This window comes from Sitophilus oryzae, unplaced genomic scaffold, assembly GCF_002938485.1.
Source record: "Sitophilus oryzae breed Bouriz unplaced genomic scaffold, Soryzae_2.0 scaffold_810_pilon_pilon, whole genome shotgun sequence".
NCBI lineage: Eukaryota > Metazoa > Arthropoda > Insecta > Coleoptera > Curculionidae > Sitophilus > Sitophilus oryzae.
Window position 1 is genome coordinate 2,740,628 of NW_022147429.1, and position 26,608 is coordinate 2,767,235.

The window sequence follows — 26,608 nt, forward strand, 5'->3', positions numbered from 1 at the left end:
AATATTATAGAATCACAAAAACAGTTGTCAGTTCCAGCAACACCATTTCTGTGGATAAACGGTTAATTTGTAACACATGTTTTACTGGCTATCGATTGCGTATAGAAATTGGAACATTAGGTTTTTATTACTCCAGAAACGTCATTAAATGCAATGGCTTGTCGTAGTCAGTCTGGCATCATTGACCGATAATGAGTTGAAGCTCTAAGTTGACATAATATTATATCTTTTTAAGTAGGAATTATATAGTAGACAGGGTGCTACAAATTCGAGACACGAGCATTGGTATCTCGGTAACCGTAATAGATACGAAGATGGTTAAATTTGGGGCAAAGTTGCGCTTTGGGATGTTCACCAAGACGCCATCAAAAAGTTTTAAAATATCGAGGATTGCTGAGTTTTTTTGGAAAAATCGATTTTTTTTGAAAATCGATTTTATTTTTTCCTGTCGTTACTTTTAGAAAATCAAAAACAAATTGCACATTCTCATAGCCACTTTATTAGGACTATCTGATAGTATAAGTTCCTCGGCAATTTTAGACTTATTTCAAAAAACGGCAAAGAGAAAATGTTTCTTTTATCGAGATCTACCAGCCCTGAAAATATTTTCCCTTATTTAAGACTCACCCTGTAAAATTTTTATATCCTTCTGTATCAATAATTCATAATAACATAACTCGGAATTCGTTCAAAAAGAAAGAAAATCTGTCAAAATTCAATTTGTAAGTTAATTCTTAATTACAGTTGGGGGTTGGAACCTTTGGTCGGTGCTCTGGTGTTGCAACAGCTAAATAAAACACTAAATCACCACAAAACAAAACTCATAACTCAAGTTTTAATCTGAAATCTGTTTTAAACTGAAGTTTAATATCTGGTGATGATGCTATCATGGGTACCGAAAAGCGCGTCAGTGCAAAAGAAAAGTATTTTGGTGTATTGTGGTGATTTAGTGTTTTATTTTGAAGTTAATCCTTTTTGATTTATTTTTCAAATTTCAATTTTACAAGTTAAAACTTTTTCGTTGTTAACATTTTTAAATATCATCGTAAAAATGTGTACCATGGAACATAATAGAGTGCATATTATGTTTTATGATATCATCAGATAATTCTATTTCTGTAATTCATAAATGCTTTTGGTGTATCACAGTCAGATCCTGTAAAAATGTATATGTTGGGTCAAAACAAATCAATTGGTTATCCTGTCTTTTACATCTATGCATTTTAACAAAATTAACATTTTAATAAAATTTAACAAAATTTTAGCACCAGTGCTAAAAAGTAAATGACTTTTACCATCAGTGACATATATGTCACATTTTAGGCACTGACAGCATGCGTTAAAAATTACATTTTTACTGACGTTTGTAGAAAAACATATTTTTCACATACTTACTGTGCAAATAAAAAGATATTTTTTATTAAGAGTTTTCTTTTATTTTATATAAATATATTTTAACGATACGTAGATTTAGTATAGGCACTATCTAATAGTGTTTATGGTGTTGAATTTCTAGATAAGCACTCCACTTCTCTTTCCATTAAAAAAACTCAAAAATTATCAAAAAAAATAAACTATTTAATCTCTACCAGCTAAAATCACAATAAATTATTTAAATTATCAAAAATACAAATAATCTTCTTATTCCTTCTTCTCCTCCTTCTTTTCACTCTTTTCACTCTTTTCACTCTTTTCACTCTTTTCATTCTTTTCATCTCCCTCTTTCTTGTTCAGGTCAGGATGGGTGTGTTCGAAATAGCACTTGTGGATGAGGTAAACGGTCTCGCAGGCATCTTTTCCTTTAATCTTGCAGTCCTCCACGATGGCCAGAGCCTTTTCTTTGTCCGCTTCGGGGGGGGCAGTTTGGCCTTGACAACGTCGATTTGGACTTCGCCGTCGTCGTTAACGAAGCCTGCCTTTTGGTAGAAGCATTTGGTGAAGCATTTGAGGGCGGCGTCGTCTGTGAACTCTCCCTGGTCCGCCTTTTCGATCAGTTCAGGCTTCACTTTGGTCTCTTCGATGCATTTCTGACGGTTTTCGATTATCTTTTTCCGTTGTTCTTCACTAAAGTCCTGAAAAAGAGAAAATTGCATTATGCAGGATGTCTAAAATTCGAGGATGACCTCTGAGATCTCGGAAAATATAAGACATCCGAAGTAGGTCAAATTTTAGCAAAGTTGCTCAATTTTATAATGAATTATACCGTATGATCGAAAAAAAACGGCGTCAGTTGGCTTGGAAATGACGATCGATGACATTTCCCATATAATTTTACATATAAAATGACAGCGATCTTCATTTCATAGCCATCGCTGACGCCGTTTTTATTCGATCATACTGTATTTATATTTGAGTGAATTTCGTTCGGCAAATTATAAATATCTGAATAGGTCGAAAAGATATTCGGGAGAAACGAAATAATGTAAAATGGTTTTTAATGTTTTCAGCATATATTTAAAGAGATATTTTAAAATAACTGCTTCTTCATTGTCACTCTTTTTCTTTATTAAGATGACGCAATTAAGTTTCAAATCTGACGTTTTTGTTTCCAACCATCAGTTTTATTCCTTTTTTATTACTTGTTTTAAAAGCTTAGGACCTCTTTACAAAAACTTTTATGAGAATTTTTGTTATTATTTATTTTTTTAGGCAGGTGTGCTGTACATTTATATTTAGGAGGTTACAAACTATTAAAAAATGTGGTAATAAGCTATGGTAAAGTGCGTATTTAAAAAAAATGAGCTGATGATAATATTCCGTAAACAATCGCCCGGTTTTGACATTTAATAGGTCTGTTCGTTTTCCTGTTATTATCGATTCTGAATCATCCTAGAACTCTCCAGCACATGCGCAAATGAAATAATGTCTGCATATTTCCTTCTGCGCATACGCATCACAATTCTAGGACGGTTCAGAATCCGTAATAACAGGAAAACGAAAAACTAATAGAACTATCAAATAAAGAGGAAAATGGCATTGCCGTGGTGGCATTTGATATAAAATAGCTCTTCAAATAAAACCAGGAAAAATAAAAACGATTTTAATATATTTCGATTTTTTCCACATATCTTCAGAAGTATTCAAATGATATGCGGGAAATTTTTATTTTTCAAATCGTCATTTTATTAGAACGAAATTGTAAAACTACCATAATTTGACATTTTTCATAAATCATACCTCTTATTTCCAAGATCACAATCTTCACCCTGTACAGGGCGGGTCAAATTAGAAGCTTTTAAAGGGAAACACCATTTTTTCTATAGGTGATAGACGAAAACTAATATCGATATCTGGAGCTCAATTTTCATCAAAAACATGATGGTGAAAACCACACATCGATATCGGTTACTGTTTTGGAGTTACAGGGTTTTTTTCAAAAATGTGCATTTTTTGAAAACACAACTTTTACTATAGAAAATGTTGTATTTCTATGAAAACATTTCAAAGCACCTTTTTACGTAAAATTTCGTGGTTTAAGTATAATTTTTTTAAATTAATAATTTAAAAGTTATCAACAAAAAATTGATTTTTTATTTCGGACACCCTGTATGTTTTTAATCAACTGAAAAGAACTTAAAATTAGCTTTTCAAAAATATACCACAGTTATATTTTGTTATAATCCCTTTCGAAATACAGAATTTTTAAAAGTTCGCCACTTTTAACTAGTAGGCTTTGGACCCCTTATTGATGATATGCCCCTAACGGAACTCGAAAAACATATTTTTCCAGCAAGACGAGGCACCGCCTCAGAACGCTGAAGTTATCAGAAAATTTTTGCAGCCAATTTCAAGAATAATGGAATAGCTAACCAAGATCCCAGCCTGGCTGTTGTGCCGCCCGCGCCGGCTGGCTGTTATGTGTTGGCTGTCGAGGCCGCCGGACTTAGTGCCTTAGGATTTAATTTTATGGATATCTTTGCGGAAGAATAAAGGTTCTTACTTTTAAATTGCCCATATAATCAAGACAAAAATTAGAACTAGTTAGCAGTTATGAGAGGGTATCTTTACCCCCTCTGAGTTAATATTTATTAACTCAGAAATCCAGAAAATGTTCAAAATCTGCAGCCCCGTCTGTTCATAACAGAAGACGGTCGATATGTCGAACACCTGTAGCAAAATCTCATGTCTTGGTTTGTTATCTATTTTTATTGTTATTAGATATAGTTTAAATATTTTGTGATGTTAGTTAAATATAGTTTAAATTGTTATAAAATTCTGCATCTCTCATTGCAAATATTATTTTCGTTTTAATTGCTGCTTACAGCTATAATTTTTGCATTACAGCCGGCGCGTTCAAAGACTATAGTTATTTAAAGTGGGCGAATTTTTATAAACTCTATATCTCGAAGAGGAATCGAGCAAAATATCAAGTGTGTTATATTTTTGGAATAGTAGAGTATCAGCACATCATACATTTTGTAACCAATTGCTAAAAGTAAATATTTCTATTTATACCATGATTTGATTAGATTCGGCCAGTGTGCGCCGGCGCCGTTCAAAGCTTACTTATTCAAAGTGGGTGAATTTTAAAAACTCTATATCTCAAAGAGGAATCGAGCAAAATATCAAGTATGCTATATTTCTGGAAAGGTAATTTTAAATTATTTTCAATGAATTAAAAATATACAAGGTGTCCCATATAAAAAATCAAATTTTCTGTTGATAACCCTTAAATTATTAATTTTAAAAGATTATACTTAAACCATTAAATTCTACGTAAAAGTTGCTTTGAAAATATTTTCATAAAAATACAAAATTTTCCATAGCAAAAAAGTTACAGCGATTTGTTAAAAATGCACATTTTTGAAAAACACCCCGTAACTCATAAACAGTAACAGATATCGATGTGCGGTTATCCCCATCATGTTTTTGATAAAATTGAACTCCAGACACCGATATTAGTTATCGTCTATCTCCTATAGAAAAGGGTGTTTCCCTTTAAAAGCTTCAATTTGGCCCACCCTGTACACATAAAAAAATAAAAGTTATCAGACATTTTAACTCTTGATAAAGGCCACTGTTATCCTGTTAAATAAACTAACATTAATCAATTTTGAGGTGTTTTGATGCATATACTGGGAAGTAATTCATTTTTTGAAAATGCGTAAAAAGCATACATAAAGAAATTGTCATTGTAGAATGAATAGTAGATCTCATATTAATTTAAAGTCAGCCGCTTCATAACAAAAATTTTTTTTCTTGCAACTCTATATTTATTACCTACTAATTTATGGTCCTACCAACTATTTGAATAGAATTAGATAACAATATTTCGTCCTATTGCTGCCAAAAATCACTAACTAACATTTTTCCGAACAACCAAATTCAATCACTAATTATATGTTTTGAAGCGGAGAATCGATTGCAAAAGTCATTAACTACGATTTCTGGCTATTTATGTTTTATTTTAATACCGAATAGTTAGTAACTATAACATCTGTATGCAATGCAATTCATCTTTAGACGCATTTTTCTCGGAAGTATTAAAAAGTAAGTTAGTGACTTTTTTGGCAGCAATGGGATGATTTATTAGTTACATACCATACAAAATTGATTTAAATCATTAGTCCAGCAAAAACCGAAATATAATTAATAATTAGGCTAATATATTTAATTGAATAATAACAAACAATAATAGAAATTATAACAAACTATTTAAAAATAATGAACAACATGAAATTCCTCTTTAACTCATTATATTATACAAATATATCTACAAATTGGCAGTAATAAAAGACGGCATATAAAATTATCCCTACAAAACTATTCAACAGAAACTAACAAAAAGCAATGTCACTTTGGAATAATATAAAACCCTGGTATACTTTTCTGTATTGATTGTTTCAATCAGTAATAGCTATTACTTATTATATTTTTTCATATATGCATAATAAACTATATTGTTAAATAAAAATAAGGTAAAAGTTGTTAGAAACATAATATGAATACCTACTGATTTAATTGAAGGTCGCATAAAAAAAACAATGTTAACTGTTCAAGTTTTTTTTTGTTTCACATGCATTACTTTGAAAAAATAGGTTATGAAACTAATGAATTTCCTGCAACAAGATATCTTTATATCAACAAATACAGTGCGATCAAATAGTTCTATAACCAAGCGTTCTCACAAAGTTAAAGCCTCGGTCAATGCCTTCAAATTCTGATAAAATTAAAAAAAAATTTAACACGGTCATAATGTAATCTTTCTAACATCTTATTATTTTTTTCTTCGGTTAAATTGGAGAATTATCAAATTATTATAACCACTTCTAACCCTTATGAAAATATTTCTCTAAAGGCCATTACTTTAAACGTCAGTTAAAATATAATAACCGACAATCAAATATAGATATCACTAAATTGTTTAAGAACATGATAACCATTTTAAATATTTGTTGCTAATATAATAGTGATAAAATATAATATACATTTATATTTTTTATATTTTATTTAAATTAAAGCTAAATTATATTCCTAAGTTTTGCAAAATTGTAGTTATTAATTTAATAATGCCTATACAGGGTGCGTCTCAAAAGTGGCTCACCCGTATAACTTTCTTATTTTTCAGATAAAAAACGAGATTTGGTATGTTAGTAAATTCTAAAGACGGGGCCCAGGGCGGACCGCCCCTTCCGCCCCCTGCTCCGCCACTGAGCCAACAATAGTAGTCATTTTACAGACCACTGCAATTATAGCATTCTTTTTATCTTATGGTTCATCTAATTATCTGTTTATTGTGTAATAAAAAAATACTACGTAACTATACCGGGTGCGTCTCAAAAGTGGCTCACCCCCTATAACTTTTTTATTATTTCAGACAAAAAACGAGATTTGGTGTCTTAATATAAGACATAAATTAGGATTTATTGACGTATTCAATTGTTTTTGGTCACTTCCTGTTTCACCGGAAATAACTACGACTTTTGATTTTTAAATGGCATCATCGATATTTTTTTACTTTATTTGATAGAAAATGACATTCTGAATAGAATGACATATCATATGCCAACTTTTGACATTCTCGCTTAAAACAAAATTAAATTTTAAAATCCAATCTAGAGTGTCATGGTTATGTTAAAAACACTAATCCTTAATGAAGGAGCCTTGGAAAAATAGATTTGATTGTCTAACGTTTTTAGTGCCTTGTCCTGGCCAGTTAGAAAATGCTCAAATCGTATTTTTAATCATATCTCAATTTTTTCAAATGGAACGAGGGTGGCATTAGCATATTTTGAAAAAGCATTTTTTTACGAATAATTTGGTACCACACACTTGGTATTTCGAGTCAAATTTTCGTTACGAACCGCAACTTATAATTTCAAATAAACTATATGAGAAAATGTCAAAAGTTGACATATGATATGTCATTCTATTCAGAGTGTTATTTTCTATCAAATAAAGTAAAAAAGTACCGAGGTGCTATTTAAAAATCAAAAGTTGTAGTCATTTCCGGTGAAACAGGAAGTGACCGAAAACAATTGCATACATCAATCAATCCTAATTTATGTCATATACTAAATATATGTCAACATACCAAATCTCGTTTTTTTAACTGTAAAAATAAAAAAGTTATAAGGGTGAGCCACTTTTGAGACGCACCCGGTATATTATATGTTAATACAGTTATATATACAGTATGTCCCCGAAGTGTTTTTAGAAGAGGTATATAAAACTTTTTTTATTATTGACATTTTAAGAAAAATGCATTTTTCATAAAAAATTTTGCTTGTTCTAAGATGACCAATCCCGTCTATACTTTTCCACATTTCCCATACGATTTTAGAAAAAAAATAAAAAAACATAAAAATATAGCTGAATTTTATTCCTTGAAAAGTCCCAAAAATCAAAATGCGCTTGTATGGTTATATAATTTTGATTTTATTCTTTGATACATGGCTATTATAATGTTGATTAAGTCATATTTTTGCTGTTGTTAAAGTGTCACATTTTCTGATAACTATTAACACCCTTTCCTTAGCATTGAACTAAATACATTTTGTGTTTCTTTAGCTGCTTAAGACAGCAAAAAATATGACGTTAATTCAAATTCTATTAATAACAATTGAAAAAATTCAACTATACATTTTCATGTTTTTTTTATATATTTTTTTTACACCAACGGTATGAAAATTTAGAAAAGTAATAACTGCATTAACCATTTTAGACAAGCAAATTTTTTTATGGAAAATTCGTTTTTTTGAAAATGTCAATAATAGAAAAAATTTTCCCCTTGTAAAGACAATCCGGGGACATACTGTATATGATTTTTTGTAAATCTACTGAGTAAAATTACATAGCACATTACATACAATCACATAGCACAATTTATTAATTAATATATATTATAATTTTAAATTAAAAAACAGTAAGAAAATAAGTTTAAATTACCCAATGAGTCCTCAATCATTGTTAACATTTTTATAAAAAAATTGTAGAGTGAATATCTTAAAATAATTATTTTTAAATCAGAACACATTAAAAAAAATAAATAAACTTTAAGTAAAATGCAAACATATATCTAATGAATTTTGCCGCCCTCGTTATTTAAATAGCATAAATTTCACAGATATTGATATAAACTACATATTATGTAGTTTATATCAATATCTGTGACATTTGACAGCATAATGTCTCTTTCATCCATATTAAAACTTAATTAAAAAACTTTAATTTATTTTTTAAACCAACGCTGATAAAAGTTGCATAAAATAAAATTCTGTATGCTTGTGACCAATGGTATCGTTCTCTGGAATATAATTTTACAATCATGCTTCTAATCTTTGGCTGAAATTATGAAGCGAAATTAAATATAATATTTCAAATTATGACATAAGATTGATAAAATATTTAAACCTGTATGGATTTACATTGAAATATGTTATCTTATTATAATAAATTTTGTATCTGGTAAAATATTCACCTTAAATTTAATAAAGATCAGAGATAATTAACTCTCCGGAGTTTAATAAAATTAAAAAAACTCCAAACAGATGTAATGAATTTTGTATGGCCTATCACTTTTAAACAATTTTTGACATCAAACGCTTTCAATTTTCTCTTATTTCCGCGATCGCGCACCCAAATCATCACCAATTTCTTTTTACCTGGCAGGAGACAGCCGACACGACGATGACCAACACTATCACTTTCAACAATCCATTCATTTTCGCTCTTGAACGAATCGATCCACTTTCTGTGCGTAATTAAGTCCATTCTTGAAAAACCATTTGTTTATATACGCGAGTTTACCGGCACCGAGGCCGGCCGTGGATTTTACTGTGTCTCCGCCAATGGACCAGTTTGCTTATTGATGGGGCGGCAGTACTATTATTATTGTTGTTTGCGATTCTTTTTTCTCATTGGAAATTAGCAATTTTAGTTTTTAGTTAGTATTTTCCGTGGTACCGAGAAGTTACAAATCCAAAAAATGTTTGCTGATTAATTCAAATATTAGATAAAATAGTAATTCTTGTTTAATAAACAGGGTGGTCCAAATTGTAATCGGGAATACTCGGCTGCATATTCTGCAGATAAATATAAGTAAAAAAGTTCGTATTAATTTATGTCCTAATATGCTTAGTTTTGGAGGTACAGGGTGGAGAAATTTCACTTTTAGTTTGATTTTTTATAAATAATGTCTGAACTAATGTCGATACCGTAAAATGGGGGAATAGAAACATAGTGGTGAAAAGAAACAAAATTTCTGAAAAAAATCAAATCACGATTAAAAATATTCAAAGTAAAAAGAGTCGACATATCTAATTTTTCTATCATTGGTAATACACAATAAAATGTAAAAACTATATTTTTATCTGTGGCAGCACTGTTTCTGTCAATCAGCTGATCAATAAATGTAAAATCGATTTATCACCTATTTTGTATGGCGCAAAAACTTTTAAAGTAATACATAAGCTGGTACATGTAAGTTGTTATATTATATATATTGTTAATTATTCTTAAACCTACTTAAATATGTAATAATTTACTGTTTCTAATCACCTTGTTGGAAGTAGAATAGATAAAAACCTTAACATCAATGTGTGTTTCTATTCTCCCGAATAGGAGGTGAATAGAAACACAAATGTTATTTTTATTTAATATTTATACGCATATTTTTCAAAAATCAAATTATATGTATACGCAAAGAACAAACAAAGACCCATGTTTTAAAATATTCGGGAAAATAATACCACATTTTTATCAACCAGTATATCGCTAATAGCCTACGAAACTGTTTCTATTCACCCCATTTTACGGTACTTTGATGAAAATTGGTGTCTGAAAGTGAAAAAAGTATATAGGGAAATTGGAACAACTTTCGTTGCAGTTATTTTAATTTCCCTATATACTTTTTTCACAATGTAAATATACTATAATACACTATGTGGCACTATTCACTCGGCACTATTCACTTGGCAATATTCAATTGGCACTAATCGCAACGGTTACTCCTCAAAGCTTTTGATAATAATTTAAGAGCGGTTCGGCTTTTTCCGGAATTGTGTCGCCAAATATTATTTATTCATATTAATTATTATTTTCTTTTAATGTATGACATTCATTTGTAAGGACATGTATGAAATACCTATAAAACATTGGAAACTGACGTTATGCCACGATCCACGATGGTTTTGTAGTTCACAGTTCACACAGCTTTGTAAGTTTTAACAGTAGCGTAATAGTTATTACACTGAGGTAATAAATAATATGTATTTTTTTAGTGCCAAAGGTACAACAGAAACATAATCTTTTCTAGAAAAAATTATAATTATTTAAAGAAAAATAATAAGTAAAAGAAAAATAATAAGTCACCCGAAATGACTAAAACTTTTAATTTTTAAATGACACCCTCGGTTTTTTTTTACATTATTCTATAGAAAATAACATACTGAATATATTGACATATCATATGTCAAATTTTGACATTTTTGCTTAAAATAAAATTCTATTTTAAATTTCAATCTAGAGTGCCATGGCTGTGTTAAAAACACTAATTTTTAATCAAGAAGCCTTGGAAAATAGATTTGATCGTCTAATGTTTTTAGTGTCTTGTCCTAACCGGTTAAGAAATGCCCAAATGGTATTTTTAACTATATCTCAATTTTTTTTAAATGGAACGAGGGTGGCTCATTAGCATATTTGGAAAAAGCATTTTTTTACATATAATTCGGTATGACACACTTGGTATTCTAGTCAAATTATTAATCAATCGGCTATTCGAGTCAAATTGTCGTTATGAATAGCACGTGCAATTTTAAATACACCATTTTCGAAAATGTCAAAAGTTGACATATGATATGTCATTCTATTCAGAGTGTCATTTCCTATGTAACAAATCATCTAACTTGTCATGTCAAGGGTGTCATTTAAAAATCAAAAGTTGTAGCCATTTCCGGTAAAACGGGAAGTGACCGAAAAGAATTGAATACATCAATCAAAATTTATAATTATTTAAAGAAAAATAATAAGTTCCCAAATTTTTAATTTCACTCAAATAACTATGTAGTTAACTTGCATAATATTTGTTGTCAGTGATAACATGTATTAATAGTTTCCATTCCAAATATGATGAGAACGGTTGCTCGTAGCGATTTTTACTAAGAAACCTTTTTACGTTAAAAAACGACGGAAATGTATATTTGTTTACTCGGTAGTTTAATACAGGTATGGTCGAAAAGTTATTATACTTCAAAGCAGTTCAAAATGTAGGGGTGCCCCCTACAAGAACGAATCACATTGTCATCAATGAGACACCAATTTCACCCAAATATAGTTCAGAATTTATTTTGAAAAAATTTAAATAAAAATTCTACACCCTGTATCTCCAAAGGAAGCATTTTAGGGCATAAATTTAAACGAACTTTTTTACTTATTTTTATCTCCAGAATATGCTGCCGAAGATTCCCGAATAAGAATTTGGACCATCCTGCATAATAATCCAAGGAATAAAAAGGTCAATGGGACAATTTATGCTTAAAAGATAAGGAGGGACCACAAGAGAATATAAGTAATAAGACGGTAAACACTTAAGTGAGAGTAGGAAGATTTACGAAAGATTGAGAGTGATGAGAAAATGCTATTTATTTATTTAAAGATTTTCTGTGTTGAAAGTGCCTCTAGTAAAAACATATTAAAAAGTGCAAGACTTACGAGAGTCTTTACAGCTATACCGAGACCAACATTAATTAACAGACTGTAAAACCAAGGCCAGGACCAAGGGAGTCTTCTTTGCGATTCTTAGTCTTGGTCTTTTTTTCAGTTACAAGGGGCCGTCCTCTACAGGAAACACTGCGACCTGTGAGGTCTATTGTGTGTGTCCCCTTTCTACGTCTGCACCCATTCTCCTATCCCTGCACCCTTTCCTATCCCTGCACCCGTTTCTACGCATATGCTCCTGTCTATATCTCCAGTAGACATTCTGCTTTTCCCTGCTTTTTCCTATGTATGTATGTATGTATGTATCCCTGCACCGTGCACCCTGCAGCGACTTATGCAGGTTCTTAAAAGGATGGGAGCATAGTTCCTCCGGTTCTTGCCTAGATTTCGCAAATAAAAAGTGCCGCTTGCGATCCAGAGCTTCGCAGTGATATATTATGTGCTCCGTTGTTTCAGTATGTTTATCGCAAAGTCTACAGTAAAGACTACTGTAAGTAAGTACTTTCATACAGGTTAAGCTTGTTCAGGTAACACAATTCCATATGTCCTACCAAAAAACCTGTTGTAATCCGCACTTTATTCCTGCTAAGCATTAGTAGTTCCTTTGTGGATTTAGATGTATAGGGAAATTAAAATAACTTTGGTTGCAATACAACCACCAGCAAACTCCATAAGACGACGCATGATGTCATTGATGACGTGCAACCAAAGTTGTTTTAATTTCCCTTTGGGTCCTTAGATAAAGGCATTGCTACGCCTGTGCGTGTGTCTGTATCTCCAGTAAATATTCTGCTTTTCCCTGATCCAGGGTTTTAGTGCACTACGCTATGGACCATACGTTTGGGTATTTCCAGTACTGTCCCTGGACAAATATAGGATGCCGACGATCCTTGCCTAGCTAGCTCATCGGCTTTTTCGTTTCCATGGATTCAACTATGGCCCGGCACCCAGAATAATGTAATTCTGTTCCTTTGTGCCAGAGCCCCCAGTTCAACCAGGCATTCGCATACGAGTCTCGACGATACGTTTTTTTGGGTTGGTTTGGTTTTGGTTAGACGGGGTTTGGTTTGCCTAGCATCATACGTATCTAATTTGGAAACCAAATAAGTCTATGACAAATTTCTATTGTTATTTTATAATATTCAGAAATAATAATTTAATAATTTAAAATAAATAAATCTACTTTCCATCCAATAAATTTGTAATATATGCGTATAATCCAATTATTTGATTTCAATAGTACAATATATTCGTATTGATGCAGATATTAAAGTAATTCCATATTAAACCCCTAGTAGTATTTTTAAATAGGGGATGACAACAAAATCCTTATACAAATAGGCACACGATTGCTCTTATCGAATAAATTTAATATTTGATTCGTAGTATAATAATAATTGAAAGACTCACATTTTTCATTGAAGAAAACACCTACAACATTTACATAGACCATAAAATTGGCAATCAATTTATTCAATTTCAACATATAAGTCCTGTAAAAATTGTTTAATCCTAAATTAAATATTGCTCAGAAATTTATACATATTCTTTATTTTCTTTTATTGTACAAGAAAAATGATATTCTTTAACTTATATTTCTTTTATGAAGTCTATATTAATTTTACTTCAAAATTCATACGAGTATATACCAGGCGATGCATCGTCGTTGAAAACAGAAAATCCCATGCAAATTTTGAACTGTCCAAATATTTGCTCCCCTATTAATTTTACAGCTCAGTCGTAAATATATTTTTTAAAGGTCTGTCTATACTGAATATACATGCGAAATTTGAACCATTTTGGACTAGGCGATTTAAAGTAATTTAAGAAAAACTGCATCTATATTTTGAAGAGGTAACAATGCAAAATCAGTCAAATCAACATACCTTATGTAGTCAACCTAAGATTTTATCATTGTCAAATGTACCTAAGTTGTTGTGCAGTCTACATTTATTACTACCTTAAAGTATCTACGCTTGTATACCCGAAATATATTTTTGTAATGTAAAACTGGTTCGAATGAGGCAAAAGCCTAACATTTAAAAGACACAATTTGACATTGACAAAATTATAGGATAACAACTTAAGGTACGTTTGCATTTGCCTGGTTTTGCGTTGTTACTTGATCATTTTTAATTCAAAAAAATGCAGTTTTCTTAAATTTCTTAAAATCGGCTTTTCCAAAATTGGTCGAATTTGACATGTATTTTCAGCATACGCAGACTTTTAAAAATATTTACTATAATAATAATAACTATTTACTCACTTAGCTGTAAAATTAAAAGGGGAGCCAATATCTGTATAGTTCTAAAATTGTATGGAATTTCCAATGTTACCAACGAAGATAGAAAGACTGAAGAAAGGATATTGGGAGGTGGAGGAATGAATTTGAAAAATTTAATTTTAGAAAAATTAACATTATACCTGAAAAATGTTTTAATATTAGTAATTATATTTTATTACCACATATACGAATAAAAGGCTTTATTATCTCAAATAAATATACCACACCTATTTCAATAAATTCATGATACAAATTTCTGAAGCAACAAAGGAAACGGAACTATTGTGTTTCGAATGCTGAAACTTCACGTTTTCCGCCATTTCCTATTATCTGAAATCCTTCGGATAGTGCTAAGAATCCAAATTAAATTTACCACTCTAATTTCCCTTTTTTCACTCTATTTCAAATTGGTTCTTTGTCTTCGCTTTAACTCGTTCATGTTTATTTATCTAGTGGAAAGTAATTCGCCATGCTTGGCATTTTTAAGAGTTTTCAATTGCAATTGTGTTTAATTTGCTATTGAAGACCACGATTGTTCTCATTTTGTGAATTAGGTATCAGTATTACTTATAAACTATTATTGATACTGAAGCAAAAAACATCAAAAATTCAAATATTTACTTTATGCAAAAAGAAAAAATAACTAGTAACTCCAAACTTTTCACAAATTTGCTTAAACCAAAAAAAAATTCTTTGTGCTTCACAGTGGCGTATTTATGGTTAGGTTTGGTTATGGTCTGGACACCCCCCAGGGGACTTTACGCAAAGATCGCAAAGAATTTACTAAGGTATTTTAAAATATCCATTTTTCATTTAACTATTGCTTTATACAGGGTATTTTAAATATATATGCTATCTCTCGTGAGGATATTCCGCAAGTAAAAATAAGATTTATTTTTCATATCAACATAGGTCCGATTCTGCTTTGTTTTGTAGCTACAGGGTATTAAAGTCTTAATAATCTTTCTATTCATTATAATTTTTTTTTCAAGTACTTTTAGTGATTCAAATGAAATTTTGAGGGTGAAAGTTACTATAAGTGCAACATATTTTAATGCTAAAAACGTATCGATAAATTCATCAGGGACGTGCATATGGGTTATCACTTGAATGTTTTTCAAAAAAAACATATGCGCCACTGACTTTCTTCTTTTGATATCAAAATTGTGTAGGCCGTTTAACGACAATTAAAAGTTATCTCTAGATATTTTGTCGAATTCGGCCTCCTTGATAAGATAAACGCAATTTTATTAATCACAATTAATAAAATTAAAATAAAAAAAAATTAAAAATTAACAAATTATATACTAGGTGGCCCGAACTTCGGGAGCATATTCTTCAGATAAAAATAAGTGAAAAAGTTCATATAAATGTATGTCCTAAAATGGTTAGTTTCGGAGATACAGGGTGTAGAAGTTTGACTTTTATTTCGAGTTTTTCCAAATAATTTCTGAGTTAACGTCAATATTTGGATGAAAATCGGTGTCTGCGAGTTTTTTTACATGAGAAATTTGATTTTGATGTCAATATGACTCTTACTTGTAGAGTGCGCCACCTGCATATTTTTTAACTGGTTTGAAAAGTAATAACTTTTCCTCCGTGCCTGTATAAGACTGAGTAAATAAATACTGGTAAGTAACTACTGGGTAAATAAATATACAATTACGATGTTTTTTACGTAAAAAATGTCTCTTGGTAAAAATCGCTACGAGAAATGGTTCTCGAGTTATTTGAAATCGAAATTATCAATACCTGCCATCATTGACAAATTATAAATTTTGACTAAATAGTTATTAGACTGAAATCATAAATTTGAAATCTTTTTGTGCTAAAAGTTAACAGAAACTATTTTATCATCATTTTTTCGAAGAAAAATTTATGATTCATTGAAAAAAATAAAAAGTTCCCAAATTTATCATTTCAGTCATATAACTATCCACTTAACACGTTTATTTTTTGTCAATAATGACATGTATTGACTATTTCCATTCTAAATATCTTGAGAACTGTCGTTTGTAGCGATTTTCACGAAGATACATTTTTTACGTAAAAAATCACGGAAATGTATATTTTTTCAATCAGTAGTTTTATACAGGTATGGACGAAAAATTATTACTTTTCAAAACAATAAACACACAGGTAGGTGGCGCCCCCTACAAATAGGAGTCCTATTGACATCAAACTCAAATTTCTCATGTCAAAAAACTCCCAGACACCAATTTTCATTAAAATATTGACGCCACTTCAAAAATTGTTTGGAAAAAATCGAAATAAAAATGAAACTTCTACACCCTGTATCTCCGAAACAAATAATTTTATGGCATACATTTATACGAACTTTTTTACCTATTTTTATCTGCAGAAGTTTCCGGAATACAATTCGGACCACCCTGTATTTTAACTAATTTAGATTATTTTTTCTACCTCCTTCGACCAAAGTAAAAATGAGAAAACTATTTAGATATATGTAATGTAATAATTGAATACAAATGAAAGAGCGTCGCTTTTTAACATCATAATAGTCTTCGTTAAAGCCTATGTGACACGGTCAAAGTGTACTTGGATCATGTTCACTTGGGAGCTGCGCGCGTCTTACTTGTGACACAAGTGACAATTAGTAGTAGTAGTACCATTATAGGTACATTATGTGAGACGCGCGCAGCGTCCATGTTTGATCCAAGTACACTTCGACTGTGTCAACAAGGTGTCAACCGGGCTTTAAACCTGATTGACCGATGACAAACTGACTAAGCTGTTAGATCTCGATAAAAGAAACATATATTTTCTCTTTACCGATTTTCAAAAATAAGTCCAAAATAACCGAGCTATTTTACTTGAATATTAACTAACTTATGCTTGAATATATTAAATGAATATATTATATTTATATTTACTTGAATATGAACTTGAAAATTAAAAATACTTTATATATATTTTTCTCTTCATTTTTCAGAACCACTGGATCTTTTCTGGAATTTCTTTCTTGTAAATTTAATCTGTTAACTATGTTGCCATATTATCAAGATATTATGTGTTTTTAACCAAAAACTAAACAAATTTCAAAAAAAAATCAAAAAATTCCAAATTTTCAACTTTTTTCTGTTGAGAAACCTCATAATCGTGTTTCTGGGATCGAAATACCGGGTGCGTCTCAAAAGTGGTTCACTCCTATATTTTTTTTTGTTTTTCAGATAAAAAACGAGATTTCGTATGTCAGTATATGACATGAATTGGGATTGCTTAAAGCATTCAATTGTTTTTTAACACTTCCTGTTTCACCGGAAATGACTACAACTCTTAATTTTTAAATGGCACCCCTGGTATATTTTTACTTTATTTGATAGAAAATGATATTCTGAATAGAATGACGTATCACATGTCAACATTTGACATTCTCGCTTAATAAAAAAATGTATTTTAAATTTCAATCTAGAGTGCCATGGCTATGTTAAAAACACTAATTCTTAATCAAGGAGCCTTGGAAAAATAGATTTGATAATCTAATGTTTTTCGGGTCTTGTCCTGGTCGGTAAAAAACATCTAAATCGTATTTTTAATCATATCTAATTTTTTTTAAATGAAACGAGGTTGGATCATTAGCGTAATTGGAAAAAGCATTTTTTTCGTATAATTTGATACCACACACTTGGTATTTCGAGTCAAATTTTCCTTACTAATCGCAAGTTATAATTTGAAATAAACCATATGCGAAAATGTCAAAAGTTGACATATGACATGTCATTCTATTCAGAGTATTATTTTCTATCGAATAAAATAAAAAATACTGAAGGTGCCATTTAAAAATCAAAAGTTTTAGTAATTTCCGGTGAAACAGGACGTGGCCGAAAACAATTGAATACGTCAATCAATCCTAATTTATGTCATTTACTAACACACCAAATCTCGAAATCCACTTTTAAGACGCACCCGGTATACTACCCCTAAAAATAATTGCACTTATTTAAGACTCACCCTATATATATATATATTTAAATAGAATATTTTACAATATAAATAATTGTATTTATAATTTTTTTATCCTGCATATCTAATTAATATTTTCATTAATTAATTATACAAACCAGGGTTGGCATGATTTAAATCCTGATTTAAATCAAGTGATTTTTTTAATTTTAATCATGTGATTTAAATCAAAAAATTAATTTTATTGAAACTTGATAATAAATAAAAAAATAACTATAAAAGTTATAAAAATCTGTCTTAGAAAACTATAAAAAATATTTCTATAACAGATATAACAGATAATAAATCGAAAAATAATTGTAAATTTTATTATAAAATAAAACTGTATAAAAATACCTATTCATCAATTTAAATGTTGAACCGATTTTTGAAATAATTTCCTGTGAATCCTAAGACCGCTAAACGCAAGGTTTTATTTTAAAATTTATGTATAAGTGACAAAAATTCGCTGTTCGAATACATATCATTCGCAGACTGGTGTAGAACTAGGTTCTTCTGATATAGAGACGACGATATCTTCATTCCCGAAAATCTATAATCGTTGTCAGAAAATATATTGTTTTATATTTTTTTTTGAAACGTTGGTATGTTTCCAAATTCTTACCGACATTTTGATTTGCAGTAAGTACTTTACACTTTGACATTAGATAATACATAATCAAGGATAATAGTATTTTCATTCTCGACTTAAGACAGGGGCGTAGATAGGTGTATGCTATGGGGGTGGTACTATGATTAAGTCGCAAAAAAAATCACCGTCGGAATTTTTTTGTCGAATTAAAACGATGGCGATTTTTTTGTCTTCAAAAAGATATAAAAACATAACACAAAAATTAAAATATAGATTTGTAAATAACATAAACAAAAATGAAACAACGACGTTTATTAGTTAATTTTCTATAAACTATAAAAATAATTCTAAACTATCAAAAAAACTATAAAAACTATAAACTATAAATAAAACTACAAAACAAAATCAAGTTTTCTAGTACGCTGTTTGGAAAACCTATCAATAACAGCATCAACATTTATTTCAATATCTTTATGGATATTGATTAGAGTTAACCCCACTAATCTGTCCTGGCCAATAAGAACACTTTGTGTGCTTTTAATTAGGTCGAACATATAAACGATAAATCAACATAATTAAAAGCATACAAAGTGTTCTTATATGTCGGATTTTAATTTAAAAAAATCCTTTCATAGTCAATGACTATTTCAATTCTCGTATCTCGTCAAGCGTCAGGGGGGGTACTGTCCCCCAGTACCCCCCCTTATCTACGCCCCTGACTTAAGACTACCGAACAATAGTGTGTTGTTTTATTAAGAGTAGAAATTATACTTTTTTGACGATGCTGTATATTTTGAGGACCATCGTAAAGCTATTCCGACGTTACAAGGAGGCACAAAAAGTACATTTTTACTTCGAATAAAACACCATTTTTTTAAAACATTACAAATAATTTTTTAATCAATTTCAAACATTGCAACATAATACAAACAGTAATCGAGAAACGATTTGTACACTCGTTGAATTTGACACCCAATATCAGTTTAATAATATATTTTTGCACTTTTGTGCCTAGGCGTAACAGTGCTTTACTTTTATGCCTAACCGTTAAAATGACAAAAATTAATACTTTTGAGACGTTTGAAAAAAAAATCCTTTTGATCTGAAGGGAGCGACTTTTTTTGCGGAATATATTGGTGACCGATGTGGAAAAATTACACGCGCCGTAGAATTGTTATTGTTATCGGTATCGCTCAGAGTAATAAAGATTTAGCCATTTAGGATAGGACTTTAATTCCTAGTCATTTGGAAATCCGATTTAAATATTGTTTTGAATTAAAATCAAAAAAATCGGATTTAAATCAAAAAAAATCCGATTTAAATCAAAAAAATCTGATTTTTTTATTTTTTTAAAAAAATCGTGATTTTTTTCAACCCTGATACAAAACCCTGCTATTGTATGTGACTCAGATATTAAATTTTTCAAACTTCAGCATTTCAAATACTTCATTCATCTTGAGATGCTGCAGGTAGGTAAATTAAAATGCTAATAAAATTCTTAATTATGCCCCAAAACTTTTTGTAAAAATGAAAATTTCCTTGAAGTTTTATTTGATTGGATTCCTAAATTAATTCATAGAAGTGAAATATAATACTTTTTAACTTATTCTTTTAGAACTCCTATAGATTTTCAAGAAAAATGAAATCCTATATTTTCCTTATCATTTCATATTATGTGGGTCGATTATATTTCAAAAAAATAATTTAATAATAGTTAACATTAATAAAATCCAGTTCATGTCTTGCATTCATATTGTCAAAATATCATAATCAAGACTATAATTTGTGGAAATAAATAAAAAATATATAAATATAACAAGGTTAAGGCTTCGCCAGGTGTTAATGTACAATACATTAAAACTATTATTAGCATATTTACTTTGAATTTTGTTAAATAATACCATAATTTACAACAGAACAAGTCATTGGATTTTCCAAAGACATATGCGAAAAAGGTAGTTTTATTGCCAATGTTAGGATCATTACAAGCATTAGTAATATACAAAAATACAGGGTGAGTTTTCTACGATGTTCTCTGTGGGTATCTTGAAAACTACTGGAGATCTGGTTAGATGGGGAAAGTATGAGTCGGTTAAATGGGGAAAGAATATCAGTTTTGAGGGGTCATAAATATACGCCTTTCAGATTTTTGAAAAAAATCATGGATTACTAGATTATTATATTATAATCTATTTTAGACAAAAAGTTGTAGATAATAACAACCTTAATGAGATTCCGTTCTCCGTTTTTTTTTCTAAAGCCTGTCATTTTTGACATATGACACCAACATACGTTTTTTTTTAAATAAAAACCATAGTTGACCATGACTTCATAAAAAGCGTAATTTGTTAAGCTTTTTATAGAGATAGAACCTATAATATATTTTTTTTTTGAAAAATTACTTAGTTATAGCCAATTAATATCTTTCTTGACTAAGTTCACTTAGTTGGCATAGTATTCTTATTCTGTTATGATTTATATCTAACTTATAAAAAGACAGATTGTTTTCTTAAACGGTTCTTTACAATTTCCATTGCACAAACTAAATCTTAAAAAAAAATAATATCACTACTCACACTTTAAGTTATTTTAGAAAATGTTCAAAAAATCTGCCATTGTTTTGAGTACATAAATGCATCTTTTTAAAACTGAATTACCTACTAGCTTTTCTCACAGAACGACCGGTCGACTTTATTAAACTTCTCCCGTACCGCCTCTTGTGCCTCTCTTAATTCATAAGCCGTGAGTGCCTCTCTTAATGCATAAGTTCTTTTGCAAACCTTGTTGTTAACCATACCGCCTAAAAAAATCTAAAATGGATAGGTCAGGTGATCGAGGAGGCCCATGCAATTGGTCCACCTCTTTCTATCCCAATGTTTGTATAATTATGTGATACATAATTTTTAACATTTCTTTCATTATGGAGGGGAGTGTCATAATGAAAGTCATGTCTTGAAAAACGTTCTCTAAAAAGCGTAAGTAACGTTCACCGTTCAACATATCCTCGAAAATGTATGGCCAAGAAAAGTTGAACCAATAATCCTACACGCTTTTCTTCATTTTATAAATTCATTTTCCAGTTTTTGTTTATTTTAATTTACAAAGTTTGCATGTGGCAGTTTGACATCTCTGAAAGCCACGACGATTGAACTTGTTTCCATGGCTAACTAATTAAGTAAGATTGTTTAAAAATGATACGAATTGGCTATAACTGATTTTTGGAAAAAAAAACTATTGTAGCTTATAATCTTATACCGCTGAAAATCTTAAAATATGGCGCTCTTTATGAAGTCATGGCCGACTATGGTTTCCATTTAAAACAAACATAGGTTTGTGTCAAAAATGACAGGATTTAGAAAAGAAACGGAGAACACAGTCTCATTAAGGATGTGATTATGTACAACTTTTACCTGAAATCTTTTTGTCTAAAATGGATTATAATGAAATTAGAGACAATTTTTAAAACAGTCGAAAATTGATTTTTTCGAATTATATAGTAAGCCAGGGAACTTTTTCAAAAATCCGAAATGCGCACATTTATGACCCCACAAAACTGCAATTCTTTCCCCATTTAACCGACTCTCTATATCCAGTAAATTCCGAGATACCCATAGTGAACATCGCAGAAACCTCACCCTGTAAAATGCTATACATAGTAATAATTATATTGTATAAATAAATATTGCCTCACTTAATTTATAACTTTTATATTTTAAGGACTATGACATGCTTTTCTTTAGAAAATAACGTCTAATATACAGGGTGGCGCACCTCATTCGCCTCGATTGATCATACGAAAACAGAAAGATGTAGAAATAAAATATTTTATGGGTACATGTGGAGAGTCAATGTGCACAATTTAAAATTATTTTGAAATATACAGGGGGTCTCAGAACTAAGATCCATACCAAAGTTATATTTTTTCTTCTAACACCCGGTATTTTATTTCATTTTTGGATTCTTGGGCCCAGAAAAAGGCATTTATTATCAGGGTTATATATGTTTAAAATCATTCGTTTTTGAGATATTTAATGATATTTAAATATACATTACTTTTAAGAATTAATTCTTGTGCTGACTTTAAAGGTAAAGAAATAAACTTTACTGAAAAATGTTATTGTTTCCTTAAATTTATACAGGGGTACCAAAAATTAGTGATCTATTTTATGGATTTATTTTACATAAAAACTTTGTTATTTCAAATGCAACACTCTGTATGTTTTAAATAAATCAAAGCAGATTCAAATGCTCTTTCAAACTATATTAGGGTTTTCTATACCATAGGATACATATACCTATACATATCTATCTCAGATTTTGAATAAAAAGCGATTTTTAAATAAAATTGCAATCAAGATGGCCGGTATAGCTATGGCAATTTTCTATTGACAGTTAGTAACTATTTTCAAAATCAACATTAGTGTATGGATATTATTATTTAAACAGATTACTAAAATTTACTCACATTAGTTTAATAAGTAAGTACATATTCTTTATTTTATGAAGAAAAATAAAGCCATATTTGCTGGTGGAACGAATGGATATGTTACTAGTGATTTTGTTTTGTGAGGAAAGTTATTTCTTGGCCTCAAGAGCCTAATACTCAAAGATATCCAAATAGGAATCTTCCTGATAAGCGTTCCTTTGAAAAACTACCTATCCTATTTCCTATTTCGCAGAATTGGTAGTGTAGTTTATAAAAAACCTATTAGGCAGAAACCTATCGTTAGAAGCGAAGAAAATGAATTTGCCGTAATTGGCTCTTTTATAAAAAATTTATACATCTACAAGTTATCGTAAAATAAAACAAAGAACTACTTCTTCGTTTTTCTTGATAGAATAATAAATACATATTAATATTGTAGGTCAATTAAATAAAAGTAAACTGGTATAGATTTAAATAAAGTCTATAAGCTAATGTCGAATTTGAAAATAGTTACTAACTGTCACTAGAAAATTGCCATGGCGATACTAGCCATCTTAATTGTGAATTTATTTAAAAATCGCTTTTTATTCAAAATCTGAGATAGATAGGTATAGGAAACTATACTAGGGTTTACTATACCTATCTATCTCAGATTTTGAATAAAAAGCGATTTTTAAATAAAATGGCAATCAAGATACCCTAATATAGTTTGAAAGAGCATTTAAATCTTCTTCGATTTATTTAAAAAATACATGGTATTGCATTTGAAATAACAAAGTTTTTATGTAAAATAAATCCTTAAAATAAATAACTAATTTTTGGTACCAATATATATATATATTTTTTTTTGGTAAGCAATAACATATTTCAGTAAAGTCTATTTCTTTGCCTTTAAACTCAGCATAAGAATTATTTCCGAAAAGTAATGTACAGGGTATTGACATCAATTCTCTTGTAGCATGCATATTTAAATATCTTTAAATATCTCAAAAACCAATGATTTTAAACATATTTAACCCTTATAATAAATGTCTTTTTTTGGGCCCAAGAATCCAAAAATTAAATAAAATACCGGGTGTTCCATAAGAAAAAATATAACTTTAGTATAGATCTTAGTTCTAAGACCTGTATATTTCAAAATAATTTTAAAGTGTGCACATTGATTCCCCACATATAGCCATAAAATATTTTGTTTCTACATCTTTCCATTTTCGTATAATCAACCGAGGCGAATGAGGTGCGCCACCCTGTATATGCATCAATATACAAATAGAAAAATTTAACAAAGAATATTATAACATACAAGAATATTCAGTTCATGTCCTCGGAATGTCTTGCAAAAGTATTGAAATGTATGTTTTATATAAAAAATGTTGCTTGTTCTAAAATGGTTAATCCCAATTAAGGTTGATTCTCACTATATCTTCCATCTCAATTCCATATCCATTTCATATTCGTTCCGTATTTTTATTGTATTGACGCTATACGTAAGCTTCCGTTCCGTATCAGTTCCATACTTTTTATTGTACAATTTATATCATTACGAAAGTTATAGGTATTTTAAAAATGTGTATCTTATGAAAAAGGTAATAGATTTAATTCAGAGATGAAATGATAAATAATTATCAACAAAATTTAAACAGAGCTGGTACAAATGTAAGAACTTGTTTCCGATATGCTTCAATCCGTCCGCCAAAAAAATGTACGGAAACGTAGTGTGCATTGTTTGTGGCGTTGTTCTATTCATTTACATGATATAATATTTTATGTAAACGGAAGGGAGCTGATATAGAAGGTATAGTGAGAATCAACCTTTATACTTTTCCAAATTTAAAAAATCACAGCCCCCTATGTGAGCTAGGGGGCTAAGTTCTCTAACGCCCCATCTACATTCGTGTACTATGAAACCCCATCATCAATGAATCGAATCAAAAAATGGTCCGATTTAAATGAAACTTCATATGTCGATAGATTGAACCAAGACCAACTTGACTGTGTACAGCACGTGGCACTGTGACAGTTACTTTTGACGTAAGAATCGTGAAAAGTTTATGTCGTCCGATCGCGACCAAATTTGGTGGGTAGGCTACGCGGCGGTGCACACGGTCCCACCCTGCAAAGTTGAATAAGACGTTTCTTTTACATCATCATCAGGGTAGGACTAACGATTCAATATTGAAGAAAAGTGTGGGTCGATGAAGGCATAATTGGGGACGGGCTACAGGATAACGCCCCCGACGTTTCGAACCGATGCCTCTAAATGGACGAAATCATCAGGATTTTTCTTAATTATTGGTCGATTGGAACCAAACTCGGCACGTGGATAGAGGTACCTGAATGGAGTCCTCAGACGGACAGACGGACAGACAGACAGACAGACGAAAGTAAGAAGTTTCACTTCAAATATGTGCACATAGTGCACACACAATTTTTTATATAAACGCTGCTGTTAAATAAGTGCAAAATAATTTATAAAGACATATTTAAATATTATAATTAATTAAGAGAAATTTATAAACAATTAATAAAAAGAGAAAGGGCTATTATCAAAAAAAGGTAGCAAGTTTAAAAAACATGCTACAAAGTATTGTTTTCTTTTGAAACTGATTGAAAACTTAGTTTAGCCGTCGTAGAGGCCTCTTATTGGTCACAATTTTTTAAAAATCCAACCAAAAAAAATTGTCATTTCTCGTAGGTAGGAGGTAAGAAATAATATGAAAATAATGATGTTAACCCTATGCACAATTGAATTAAAAAACAATAAGTAATCATTAGCTAATGATGATGCTTTCTAAATTAAAACGAGACAATGAAACGTCTACTATATCCTGTTGAAATAATTGATTCTCTGCATTTAAATAATAAAACGCGAAAATTCCCATATAAAAACGGTAGAATATATATTTTTCATTGCCGTAACCTGCACATTTGGGTTATTAGCGGTAAAATAGCCATACACATTTTATATTTTTCCTACTAATAGACAAAAAATCATTTGGTACGCTTGGCATTGCAGATTAATCATGGACTTAAAACAAAAATGGGAATATTTGGACGGACTAATGACAATAATTATTTTACTGTATCTTTTAAATCTCAACAAATTTTCCAGTGTTTGCGTTTTTCATTAAAATTTGATTACCAGAATATGTTGGTTATTTTTGAGTGAATAATATTGATAATTGTA

General features: G+C 30.2%; 2 protein-coding genes across 4 annotated transcripts in view; one reads left to right on the plus strand and one right to left on the minus strand.

Annotated features, from left to right (window-relative positions):
* Positions 1-26,608, plus strand: part of LOC115889044 (calbindin-32) — a 111,821-nt gene that overhangs the window by 17,845 nt on the left and 67,368 nt on the right. The window lies entirely within an intron of this gene.
* LOC115889046 (general odorant-binding protein 56d-like) lies at positions 1,567-9,261 on the minus strand. Its single transcript, XM_030908964.1, is given in 3 exon segments — positions 1,567-1,857; positions 1,860-2,072; positions 9,105-9,261. Coding segments are annotated over 3 exon segments (489 nt in total). The 5' UTR covers positions 9,165-9,261; the 3' UTR covers positions 1,567-1,641.